Below are 13533 nucleotides of genomic sequence, written 5' to 3'. Positions count from 1 at the left end.
TGCCCCAAAGTCACTAAAACTTTAAAAATTCACAAAAAATCAGGACTTTGCCCAATCCCCCTGAAATTGGGGTGGTAGACTCTACCCATTGGGCGCTACCACCCCACCCCAAAATTTTGCCCCTGGGCCCCTTTTTACCCCCCGAATCGATTCGGATTCGGATTCGGATTAAATCCGAATCCGAACCGAATCAAGGGTGATTCGGGTGACCCAGATTCGGGCACAAAACAGAACGGGGGTGATTCGGCTCGGGTCCGAGCCGAATCACCCGAAAATCCGAATTGCACACCCCTAATTCCATGTGTGTTTTAGCACAATGTGCATGCTGTTGCAAGAGTCCACTTTTGTACAAATGCAAAAATTGCACAAAGGTAAGTTATCCAATAGAATGGCCATTACTTCCAATGGCCAGACTATCACACAATTTTTGCATTTGCAAAAGAGCAAACTTATGAAACTGTGTGCATGTGTTGTTACAACACACATGGAGCACTGCACAGTATGTCAGCCACTGTGATTAAACTTTAATTTTTAAAAGTAATTCATTTTAATAATTGTTTTATGCTATTGTTTTTATATTCTTTTTATGCTACTATTTTTATTGTTTTGTGCATTTTAATCTTTGTTGATTTTTAAATACTGTTTTAAATTTTATACACCGCCTAGAGATGTACATATGAGGCAGTATAAAAATATAACAAACAAAGTAGATATGGTTTAAATGTTAGGAAAATATCTGACCCACAGGGGATATCTAGGCAACACTTATTAATACTTGCATTTGTATAGTGCTTGTTGAGTGTGCAAAGCACTTGATGTGAATTATCTTGCTGCAATCCTTACAGCAAACCTATAGGGTGATAAAGTAAAAGTAAAATGTGCCGTTGAGTCGATTTCGACTTCTGGCACTCACAGAGCCCTGTGGTTTTCTTTGGTAGAATACAGAGGGGTTTACCATTGCTTCCTCTCGTGCAGTATGAGATGATGTCTTTCAGCATCTTCCTATATCACTGCTGCCCGATATCAGTGTTTCCCATAGTCTGGGAAACATACCAGCAGGGATTCGAACCGGCAACCTTCTGCTTGTTAGTCAAGCATTTCGCTGCTGTACCCCTGTATTACAGCTGGGAAGGGCTTGCCTAAGGCCATCTAATGACTTCTTGCAGATACAAGATCTGAATGGGAGAAGTCCTGACTTCCTGATTCAGTCTCTTAGCCACTACAGTGGGTTGTGCAATCTTTTCTAAAGGTTTTCAAGAACAGATACAGAGTATTAAAAACAGTTATAGGAATACCACTCCTACATGATCAACCCTTATGCAAAGATAATACGCTTTGTATCTCTGATAAATACTTATGTTCTAATCTGAATCCTTGCTTTCACTTGAAGGAATCATTACTTAGGACTAGTGCAGTTCAATAGATAAGAAAAGGAATGAGGATGTCCCAAGTTCAAATATCACTCCAGTCCAGCCATGAATTCACTGCATGGCCTTATACAAATCACTCTCCACTTCAGTTTCTCCTCTGCAATATGGGGATAATATTACTGAATGATATTATCTGAACAGAATATACACACATGTAAGATTACACTAGTTAAACAATTTTGGAAAACAACAACAACAAAAACAAAAGGCAGCATCTAGATGAGTTAGTCATGATTAAGCATTATTGAAATTGTCTTTATAAGTTTGATATGATTAACTTAAGTCCCTTTAATTTCAATGGCTGACATTCTAAATACTATGGCAATGGAAGAAGTCCAGCGGTGCTGCAAAGAGGCTGAAACCTAGCTATACTTCTTCCCTTTTTGTGAGCCCAGCAGCAGGGGAGGTGAGTGCAACTTTTGCTGCTCTCTCCTCTCTCCTAAAGGACTATTCACTTGCAGGAATATGTAGGAACATAGGAAGCTGCCTTATACTGAGTCAGACCCTTGGTCCATCCTTGGTCCTACCAGAAGACCAGCTCTCCTCTCAAATCAATGTATTTATTTATTTACATGTTCTATCCCGCTCTTCCTCCAAGGAGCCCAGAGTGGGTGTACTCCATACTTGAGTTTCTCCTCACAACAACCTGTGAAGTAGGTTAGGCTGAGAGAGAAGTTGCTGGCCCAGAGTCACCCAGCTAGTCTCATGAGGCTGAACAGGGATTTGAACTTGGGTCTCCCCAGTCCTAGTCCGGCACTTTAGTCAGAGGGCAATGTCTCAGAGGGCAATGCAGTCCTCAGGGACATATTCCTGCAAATGAATGGCCCTTTAGGAGAGAGCAGCAAAAATCACTCCCTATCCCTCTCTCTGCTGCTACTGGATTGTGGAAGAAGCACAGCTCGGCTCCGGACTCTTTGTTTGTTTGTTTGTTTGTTTGTTTGTTTGATTGATTTATATACCGCCCTTCCAAAATGGCTCAGGTTTACAGTTAAAACAAACCACTAAAAACTGTAAAGAGCTAAAACAAATTAAAAACAATATAACAACTAACAAAAACACTTTAAAACAACAATGAAACCATTACAGTAATTAAAACCCCCAAAATCAAGTTTTAAATTTTAAAATAAACCAGATTTTAAAACCCCCCAAATTTAGGATACTGAGTAAGCCTGGGTGAAGAGATGGGTTTTCAGGTGTTTTTTGAAAATTGCCAGAGATGGGGAGGATTGTATCTTAACAGGAAGCACATTCCACAATCTCGGAGCAGCAACCGAGAAGGCCTGTCTCAGGCCTTTTTGAAAGTTTTTCAAAATAGTGAATAAATTTAATGGGAAATAAGTTGGCAGAATATCAAGTAGTACCAAAAATGGGGGGGGGGGAGCTAAGTAAAAAATAGAAACAGTTATAATATTTCCTGTACAATAATTCAGGTTTTCTTTCTAAGTCAACTACTGATCTCACAGAGTTATTGCAAAGATAAATGAGATAAGAACTGTAATGTACTTTGTACATTAGACAGAAGTGATCAATTAAAGTAATAAAATGACATATGGTGATTGAAGACATTGAAAAGATTCCAACTATGTTGTAAAATTTTAATGCAGTTACTTAACGCAAGCGTGAAACTGCTCAGACATTTCTTTAAAAGCTGCATTACTTAAGTCAATAGACTGGAACAGCTGCACCAAAGACTTATTAAACTCCTAGACAAAAATGAACACACAGCATTCAGGACACCAAGGAAGGCAACAGAAAGTGCTAAAACACCAGTTGAAATTGTTCATCATTTCCAATCAATACTAGATAGAGAGACTCAGTAAAAGCCCCCAGTTCTGGTCTGATTTGACATTGTGGTGGCATCCCACAGTGGCTCTCCCCACAGGAGAACAATAATACGATAAAAACATTACAGACCTAGATGATTGTGAATATGAGGGAAAATAGCATACTGTTGTGTTCAGGGATTATGTGCAAGGAGTAGTACAAAATGCTCTGTTAGGAAAAAGCCAAATCCAATCCAAACACTTTCACCAAAATGTATCTCACTGTGAGACTGTCTGATTCCCTGTTGTGAACCTTTTGAGAGAATTTCTGAAAATGCAAGTACGGTAACCAGGAGCATACACGCCTATGGAGCTTCTAACAAAATACTACAAGCTGGAACTTAACAGAGACTCTCTTGCTATTGGACAAGCACCTACCATATGTACACAGCCTACAAGAATTTGATATTTCCTCCCTCAGTGGACCACCACAGACTTCCAGCCTCTTAGGGGCACTTACCCAAAGGTAAACATAAGCATCATGAAAAAAGCAGCTGACCAAACTCAACAGAAAGCCCCCTCTTGTAGAACAGCTGCCTGGCAAGTAGTGAGTGACCTCCATCTCTTCTGTTATTTACTAATCCCAATCAACTTTCGGTTCATGGGAGCAGGCAGACATATGTAGCTAGAGGCTTAATGCTACACAGATGTGTTTACTCTTGCAAGGGGGAGGAAGATGATTACTGCATCAGAGTCCTAGAGTGTAAGCATAAGGCTCACTAGAGTGTGAGCATAATGTTTCAATGCTCCCTCCTCAGCACAAGTTCCTTTTAAGATATTTTGGATCATCAGCCACAACATGATGCTCTGAAATATCTTAAATGGAACCTTGTGCTGAGAAGAAAGGGTCATTGGAAAAATGTTATGCTGCAACAATTGTAGCCATTACTTTCTGTTCTTCATCTCAGTAGCCCTGGGTCACAGGTACCGCCTGAAATCCGTCTCTTACACCTACTGAAGCGAATTAACAGGCCGGTTTAGACGATATGTCCAATGGGACCTGCCCACCGCATGATGATGTGGGGGACATGCATGCTGCATCCCCCGCTCCCAGTGCACCATCTCAGAGTCCCATAATCACGAGGCTGATTCATCTGAACTGCCCCTATCACATAAATTAAATGTTACATTAAAAGGAGTATTTAAATTTAAGTATTTAAAATTAAACACTCCCCTACATGATCATGAGGCTGCAGGACTGCATCAAAAATGGCAGATTTTTAAAATTATTATTATTTATTAAGAATATCTATACACTACTCTTTGGCAAAATTCTCAAAACAGTCTACATGGCAAAAGAGATAAGAAAATGGATTCTCTCTCCCAAATGGACTCACAGTCTTCACACACACACACAACACACACACCACATCATCAAACAGCTACTGGAAAGATGTGGTGGTGGGATTAAACAGGGACAACTGCTATTGCTACTAAAAAAACCCCTACTAAATATAACAAAGCCAACACTAAAAGGTGCCTCTTTGACTAGTTAGCAGAGTAGGGTTATTCTAACATTCCCAACCCCCCTCTTTTTAGTTTTGCTTAATGTCCAGTCTGATTAAGAAGTTCTGAAGAACCTGAATGCTTGCTTAAGTTTGAGTGTCATTTTGGTGGTCCTAACAAAGATATTGTTAGAGGTATGGCTTTTGGATTTTTTCCTAATAAGCCAACACAGCTATCTGCAATGGTTGTAATACTGTAGTGAGTTCTGTGAGGGGGGGGGGAAATGTACTCATATCCAAGTGTTCCTTGTTTTGCTAAGAGAGGCTAATTATTTATATAACCCTTTCATGGGATGTTTTCCAGAGTTTCAAACTGCATGTGTCTCTCTGTAGCAGTGGAAAACTTCGTGGGGGCAAGTATTTGGTGGCTAGTTAGAGCAGAGCAATGGGACTCTGGTACAGGGAAGGATATAAGTTGAAATAAGTAATAATAACATATGTAAACAACATGATATTCTTAGCTATAGTAATATCTTTTTAAAAGGACCTCTGAAAAGTTGTTGCATTTTTTGTTCTGAGCATCAGTGCGGTCTCAGCATGTTGTGATCAGTGTTCCCTGTAAGAGGGATCCCCAGATGTTGTTGACTACAACTCCCAGAATCCCCAGCTGCAATGGCCTTTGGCTGGGGATTCTGGGAGTTGTAGTCAACAACATCTGGGAATCCCTCTTACAGGAAACACTGGTTGTGATGCCTACAGCTTTAAACTCACTGATATGGCTGAATGAATGTATCTTATAACACAACTTTTACACCAATTTTTAGAAAATACAGCATTCAAATGTGCCCTACTACTCAGCTCTGGGTAAGCTTTGCTGTGAATGTGCAGAGCCCAGAACCGAGGGATGCTGACAAATACTCATGTGTGCAGCGGCAGATTAGAAAGCCAATGGTTACGGTCCAGCTCTCAAGGAGCCATTTTCTACCTGCAAATTGATATTTCAAAAGAAAGGGTTTGTTTTGCTTTCTGTCTGTTTAAAAGCATGGCCATGTAATCTGATTTATGAAGGTTCCCTTGGCCCCTCATTCACATAGCAACCACGTCACGTGAAAATACATCTTTAGCCTAATTTAGCTTCAAGTAGCCATCCCAGCAATTTCTTTTCCCCAAAAGATAGATCTGCAACGCACTCCTACCCACAAGGCCCTTGCCGAGTTAAATACTTAGCTAGTTTTCTTTAAAAGACCATCTCTACATGAATCCCTCTACTTGGCAGACAGAAATATGGCTTGTGTTTCAGCTTTGAACAGTTTTACTTATTATAAAGGGAGAACATTCTACAAAGCAGGCGTGTTACGAAAACATGTAGGTGTCTCAGAAGGTAGTATTGCTGATGCTGGTAACAGTCTCTTTCCCAGCTAGCCTTGAATGTTTGCTCATTAACTAATTTTTAGGCTTCCTCAATCTTCCCAGTAGGGATATGTAGATATATATAAAGTTTCGATGTCAAAATTAAGTGGGCTAGCCACTGGGCTTGCCTGCGAGCCCGGTGGTTCTCGCGACTGCTGGAAAGTGGGCTGGGCTCCCTTAGCCCGCTTTCCAGCAGTTGTGAGAATAGCCTCACAGTATACTGAGGTCTGGAGAAGGCTCCCTGCCCTGCCTTTCTCTGGATTCTGAGCGGGGCAGGGGCTTGATTCTTGGGCTGCTCCTTCAGTGCCTTTGCTGAGCGCATCTCTAGCCCGATTCCTTTTGAACTGGCTCCCAGCAGCAGCAGATACAGCAGAAGCACTCCCTCCCACCCTCACTGACACCAGGAAGGGAGGGTGCTGTTGCCCTTGCCTTGGCGGTCGGTGGGTGTGGGTCGGGAAGCATCTCCTCTGAGGCAGCAGATGGAAGGAGGAACCAGCAGGTATTATTTATTTATCAGAGTGGTGTACTGGTCCAGGGTCACCCAGCAAGTCTCATGGCTGAATGGGGATTTGAACTTGGGTCTCCCCAGTCCTAGTCCAGCACTCTAACCACTACACCACACTGCAGGCAAGGACAGCTGCAGGCAAGGGCAGGGACACTCCTGCTCTTGTCCAGTGACTTGCAGGGGACAGGAAGGAGCACAAAAATCCCCATTCAGCCATGATTCTTGCTGGGTGACTCTGGGCCAGTCACTTCACTCTCAGCCTGACCTACTTCACAGGATTATTGTGAGGAGGAACTTGAGTATGTAGTACACTGCTCTGGGCTCCTTGGAGGAAGAGTGGGATATAAAATGGAAAATGAATAAATAGTATGACATGTGTCTGTGCAACTATTCCCCTTAGGGGATGGGGAAGCTATAGGAAGGTCAATTGCATGCTTCCATGCAGAAGGGTCTGAGCTCCCTGCCTGGCATCTCCAGATTGGGCTGAGTGGAAATCCTGCCTGAGAGCCTCGGGAAGCCACTGCCAGTCTGTGTAGACTGTACTAAGCTGGATGGACCAATGGTCTGACTCAGTGGAAGGCAGCTTCCTATGTTCATATTTTTTCCCTTGGGCTCATTTGCAAAGTGCCTGCCACTTTAAGGAAGTTTGAGTGTGTGCTCAGTGCTGTTTACTAGACAGGCTTTCCCCAAGCGAACTTCTGCTTGCTTTGCAGCCCACTCTGGTATGGAGGCTCTATGGTAGCTCTGCATAAACGGACCTTCCGCAGCATTCCGTGGCTTCACATGAGTACTGGGAGGAGGTAGGCAACCTCCCCTGCTTGTTAAAACCGGGTCTAGAGGAGGGGCTGGGAACTGGGTGACCCTCTTTTGACAGAGCCCTGTTTGAGAGCTTGCCGAGGTTTCACACGGTAGTGCTAACCCCGCCTTCAGACCTCAAGCCCTGTTTTTGCTGGTTGTGAGAATAGCCTTGTAATGTTTCAACTATAGTCTGGAAATTAAAAAGGACACATAGGCTCTCTCCTTCTTTTGCCAGCTCCCAAAACCAAAGCAGATGGGACCTCTTTGGAAGGTTTTGCAGACTCCAGCTAGGATCAGGAGGAGCTAGCTCTCTCTTGTGGAGATGCCAGGACAGCTGAAAGTGATATACCACCCTATGGATACCTCCACTGAAACCAGGGATTCTGACATATATCCTTCTCCACATGCCGGGGCTCCCGTTATGGCACAGGACCTCCCATTATCACCTCCTGGACCCCATAACAAAGATGGTGGTGAACTCAGTCAGAAACTACTACTACTACTACTACTACTACTACTACTACTACTACAATGAATGTTTATATACCACTCTTCAACCAAAGTTCTCAAAGTGGTTTACATATAAGTAAGTAAATAAGTCACAGGAAGGATGCTGAGCTGGGCTTGGATAGGGCCAGTTCCTCTCCGCCTACTAAATAAAGAGAATAACCACTTTTTAAAAGGTGCCTCTGTGCTCAGTTAGGGGTTAGAAGATAGAGATTAAAAGATAGATTGATTAGAAGATAGAGAGTTTGCCTCATATCAGGAAGCCTCCCTTCACTGAGTTCTGCTACTAAAGACAAGACCTATATAAGTGCTTCAAGGATCTGGTTCTCTACAGATGTACCAAGGAAAGGTGAATCTATAAGGCTTTTTGTTGTCTGGCTGAAGCTATTGCAACAGCTATCTTGCCTATTTCCTTATTCTGCATCTTAGCTACCTTGTGGACAGTTCCCCTTTGCTATTTTGGCAGTGGTGTCCTAAACATTAGCTCCAGTCCAGTGCTTGCCCTCCCTCCTGAATAGGTCCCTCATCTTGCTTGCAAGCCTGCTATTTCATACCCACCAGCTTTTGTGTTGGTGATAATAGTACACCTCATATGCATGAGTTCCTCCTATCCATTCCTTTTTAGAGTAAAAATTGCCATAGCATTACATCTGTACCATTAACTTGATTAACTATTAGCACTAACATGATGAGCACTAACCAAGATTAATTTCAGCCAGTTTGCAGAACATAAGATAGAAATGTATAGAAATGTAATAATACATAAAATAAGTGCAAATGCCATGGTTCACTCTGAAAAGGGAAGGGAAGAGGGGATTTTTTATACATGAGGGAGGAGGAGGGCGTCCCAATGGGTGCATCCAATATCTTAGGTATGCTTAGATCCTAAATACTATATTGTTAAGAGATCTATTACTGTATGTGTGCTAGGAACTGAGAGTCTGGAGTTTTGTAATATTTGCAACTTTTACATTTTTGTCTTTTTTCAGATATTTTCTATTGAAGAGCTATAGCCTGAAGCACGGGGACTTCTTGTGGTTTTGTTTGTTTGTTTTCTTAATGAGCAATGTGTGCACTCTGGAATCTCTAATCTACTGTCTAAAGGCAATATTCCTTGTTATTGGGACTTCTCATCTGTAACAAAGCAGTCAGTGTTGGTATTTCAGGTTTTAAGTGTTAAAAAAGAAAGTAAGACACAACTCTTTCAAATGGAACCAAGTTTCTTTCCGATGTTTACCATCTAAATGGGTGGTCACTGACAGTGAAATGTACAGAAACAGCTATTTCATGAGAGCTATGTGGGAGCTCAAATACTTTTCCCACAAGGAGTAGAAAATCGGAGAAAGACAATTATTTCTATGAATCATCCATAACAAATGTTACTCCTAACAAGTTCCCAAGTGATTTCATTTTAGAACAGTGGTAGGGAACTTTTCTGTATACAGTGCTGTGGTTGGCAATTGATTTGACAAGTTAAGTTAACACATGGAAGTTTATTAAGAGCATTTAACAAGCTACCAACTAACCAGGCTGTGGCACATCATGCAATCCAGGAGAGCACACTAAATTCTGATTAGTGAACTCAGACCTAGACTGAATTTTACAATCCTACAAACCCCTCAACACTAGAATGTAACTGAAATTAAAACCAGTGGCAAAATACAAATTGCTTTATTTCATGCCAGCATAAGAATCCTTCACATTTTTTATCTAAAAGTATCACTCAAATACTTGAATTGTAAGAACAGGCTAAATATGATGGCTGACATCCAGACTAGCACTGCATTGATGCAACAGTGGCTGCCTTTAGGGACATTTTTTGGGGAGGCATGGTGGGCTTCAGAGGGAAGGAGAGATCGTCAAAAATCACCCCTCCCTCGCATGATGGCACAGGATAAGTCTGGATGTCAGCCACTGATGCACCAGTGCACTGCTAGTCTGGATGCCAACCATTAAGTCTGCATTGCCAGGAGGAAGACCAACAACACCCAGTGCGGTCTAGCGCAATGATGTCACCAGCCGACCCTAGACACTGACATATGCCCCCACACTGTGCAGCTCCTATCCACCCCTTTCCTTGACTTCTGCATGGCACCAGCTGTAGCTGAGCAGTGCATTCCGCCCACTTTCAGATTTTCATTTTGCCACTGGTATTAATTTCAGTTACACACACTGCTAATGATGGATCCCACTTACCAAAGAGGATCTCAGTCAAGTTGGGCCCCACACTCTGGCAAAATTATTTTTGCATTTCTTCGTTCTACAGAGAGCAACCATTCAGCTTCTTGGTGGTTGCAAGGATGCAGAGGTGAGGTGTGGATGAAGAGGTGAAGGGGAAGGACACTCTGGTCCCAGACACGACCTGGTGGATGAGCACTATTGAGAGCTTCTTCCTGCCCTCATCAAGAACAGCAGCAATGGGGAATCTCATCCCGGACACTGACCAGAGGACCGGCAGTTCTGGGGAGCTTTCTGCTCCCTCCACACCTTTCAAAAAAAGAGCAGTGCAGGGACAGTTGTCCTGTGGCTGCAAAGGTGAGAAGAAAGGCATTCTGGCTAGAGGAAGATAGGCAGCTGGAGGATGCAACCCCATCCCTTCCAGCAAGAAATTCCTTATCGGGGGAGTTTCGCCTTTTTCATCATGTAATGTTAAAAACGTTGTGGTATATAAATATTTCTCATATCCATCTTCCTATAGCTGAGTAAGCTTCTCAGGGTATTTGGGTTCAAGCAAGGTAAAAATCAGAAAAATAATACATTAAACTCTCTGTGCTTGACAATCCAGTAATTACTTCTCTCATTACAAGAGGGGAGATGTGAAAGCATACTCAGCTCTAGAGAAAATGTAAGACAGGGGCAAGCTGGTAGGTATGAAAATGCAAAATGTGGTATCCATTGAAAAGAACTGATGAACAGCAGGGAATAATGTTGACTAGAGGTGCACAGGTGTGTATGCAGCTGCATTTGTGTGGGCCTGTCTCTGTGGTATTTGACATCAACAATAATGGAGAGTTTCCATTTAACTTCAAAACACGGCCTTTGACAAAATGGAGGACTTAATAAGACAATAAACAAGATGAAACCTGTGTACTTCCAAAGTTGTATTTTCAGCCCACATGATTGCATCTACTTTCAGAAAGAACTTGAAATATAAAGAGTGATGGGTATTGGTGGCAGAGATGAGGCTGAAATTCCTGCTTAATTTCTTACTAATTCCTGCTTAAATTCCTACTAATTTGCCCAATGCAACCCAGTATTTTTCAGGTTAGTCTACCTAATACTGAGGCCACAATCAAACATTCAGTGAAGCATGCAGATAAATGTAAATAGCATCCCTTCTCTTTGCCCTCAGGATTGGGTGTGAAAGGAATCTAAAACCATTATAACCAAATGTTTTGGGGTTGGGGGTTTTTTGAGGGGGGTGCGCAAAAGTGAGCTTGAATTTCCATATGTTTTCCCTTAAATGAACCCAATTCAGTTTTCTTAGAATCCCATTACTCTCAGAAGCAACTATGAGAAACTTCTCACATTATGAATATAAATGTTGTAGTAGTAGTAGTAGTAGTAGTAGTAGTAGTAGTAGTAATAATAATAATAATAATAATAATAATAATAATAATAATAATTCAGACTATGACCTTTAAAGGGACAAGCAAAATATGTGAGCGATATTAAGATTCTCTCAAGGTATAATGTGGACAGGTGAGAAATATAATTAAAAGGTTAGATATAAACTAGCTACAAAGAAGATTAAATAGATGAGCAATAAAAGGATGAAGCAAAAATTGTGTACTTTATTAAGGGGAATTTAATGAAGAAATGCCAGTTATCCAAACAATGTCACCAATTTCAAGCCTGTCTTCTGCATGGCAAGAGGCCATTGAGTGAAGAGCTTCAAGAGAACTAAACAGTGCCACAAAGACAGCAAAGCAGAAAATGGGAAAATGATATTTTTTATTCATCATGAGAGGCCAAATTCAACAAGAAAAGCAATGGCAAGAAAAGGAATTGCATTTGCTGATCTTCTAACACTTCTCACCCTGTTTATAACCTGCTTGAAATATAAATTCAAAATTCCAGGACCCAGAGTAGTATAAGCATCAGGGACACAAAGAAATCAGAAAAAGGTAGCAAGATCCGAGAAAATTAATGACAGTAATGGCTAATTTCAATTCATCTCTAACTGGCTGGGTAAATCTTGTTCTCTGACTCAAATCAGAGCAGCTCACGTGTGCAGAGAACTTCTATGTGCTTCTCAAAGCCACAAGGAGCTTTAGCTTATGCTCACAACCATCATAATAATAATAATAATAATAATAATAATAATAATAATAATAATAATAAAAACACAACCTTCTGAGTTTGGCAAGAGTTTTTAGACATCACAAGAAACAATTGAGATGAACTAGGTAGATTATAAATTCCTCTGAGCAGGAATCTTTTTTTTTTTTTTGGTTACTCTATAAAGTGGCATACACACTGAAACAGGCTTATCTTACATATGAAACAAGATATGTTGGGCTATGTTGTTTTAAACCATTAACACTGACAAAGCAAAACAGGTTGGTAATAAAAGATCTTACTGGAAGATGATTAAGTGGTACATCTACTTGGCCCAGGAAGTCGTCTCTGGTCTGTTAACAAAATAGGGAAAACAACAACATAAGATGTATTTTCTCATTAAATTACTATAACTGCTGATAATATATCATGCTTAGTTTCTACAACAATATTTAATTTGAGCTCTCATTATTTCACACTGTTAAGGCAGCACCCATGAAAGACCTGATGTCTTTGCGTTGGCCAAGGAAAGAGGGGCGTAGCTATAATTGGGCGAATGGGTTCAAAGAACCCAAGCCGTGCCCAATCAGGAGCCGCCATTTGCGGCCCTGACATGCCCCCCGCGTCTGACGTCAGATGCGGGGGAGGTAGTTTAGCTCCCGAGCGGGGGCCGTGCGGCCCCTTCAGGAGCTAGACAAAGGCTGGCGCTGAGTTCGCAGGGCCAGCCAGGAGCGGCTCTTCCCTGAAAAGTCGCTCCTGGCTGGTGCTGCAAACGCAGCGCAGCCTAACTAGCTCCTGAAGGGGCCGCACGGCCCCTTCAGGAGCTAAGACTGGTGCTGCGTTCGCAACGCAGCCCAGAAGCGGTTCTTCCCTGCAGGGAAGAGCCGCTCCTGGGCTGCGCTGCGAACACAGCACCAGCCTTTGTCTAACTGCTGAAGGGGCCACGCGGCCCCTTCAGCAGTTAAGCTGCTTCTCCCGAACGGAGCCTCAAGGATCCGTTCGGGAGCCAGACCACGCCCCCTGCGTCTGATGTCAGACGCGGGGTGTGTGGCTATCCCCTGCGCCTGACATCAGATGCAGGAGGCAGGGCTATCCCCTGCGCCTGCCGTGGCCGCACATGGGCCGCCGGCGTGCTAGCTACCCCCTGCAAGGAAAGTTACAAGGTACACTTAAAAGGAATATTCCAGTTATTTCTAATATTGCTTCTGGTCTCATTCAGACTGAAATGATATACAATAGTGCCTAAGAATGCAAGTTAGCTTCAATACACATTTTACAGTCACCCACAAGGAGAGGAGGAGGTCGCAGAGGTGCAATAGCAAACTTTTTGCAAC

The 13533-nt window shown here is 42.3% G+C and overlaps 1 protein-coding gene and 1 long non-coding RNA gene across 15 annotated transcripts in view; one reads left to right on the top strand and one right to left on the bottom strand.

Annotated features, from left to right (window-relative positions):
• Positions 1-13533, bottom strand: part of NEDD4L (NEDD4 like E3 ubiquitin protein ligase) — a 397256-nt gene that overhangs the window by 114435 nt on the left and 269288 nt on the right. For all 14 annotated transcript variants that reach the window (XR_008314599.1, XM_053288369.1, XM_053288370.1 and 11 more), the window contains one exon: positions 12502-12552. Coding sequence is in view for 11 of the 14 variants with exons in the window: in XM_053288369.1 (XP_053144344.1) it covers positions 12502-12552 (51 nt within the window). In the remaining 3 variants the exon portion in view is untranslated. The remainder of the gene's footprint in view (positions 1-12501; positions 12553-13533) is intronic.
• LOC128341816 (uncharacterized) lies at positions 7386-9117 on the top strand. Its single transcript, XR_008314602.1, has 3 exons — positions 7386-7413; positions 7647-7881; positions 8908-9117. It is a non-coding gene; the product is annotated as an uncharacterized LOC128341816 (long non-coding RNA).

Source organism: Hemicordylus capensis, chromosome 2 (assembly GCF_027244095.1).
Source record: "Hemicordylus capensis ecotype Gifberg chromosome 2, rHemCap1.1.pri, whole genome shotgun sequence".
Classification (NCBI taxonomy): Eukaryota; Metazoa; Chordata; class Lepidosauria; order Squamata; family Cordylidae; genus Hemicordylus; species Hemicordylus capensis.
Note: the sequence above shows the minus strand (reverse complement) of the source record. Positions and strands in the feature narration are given on the sequence as shown.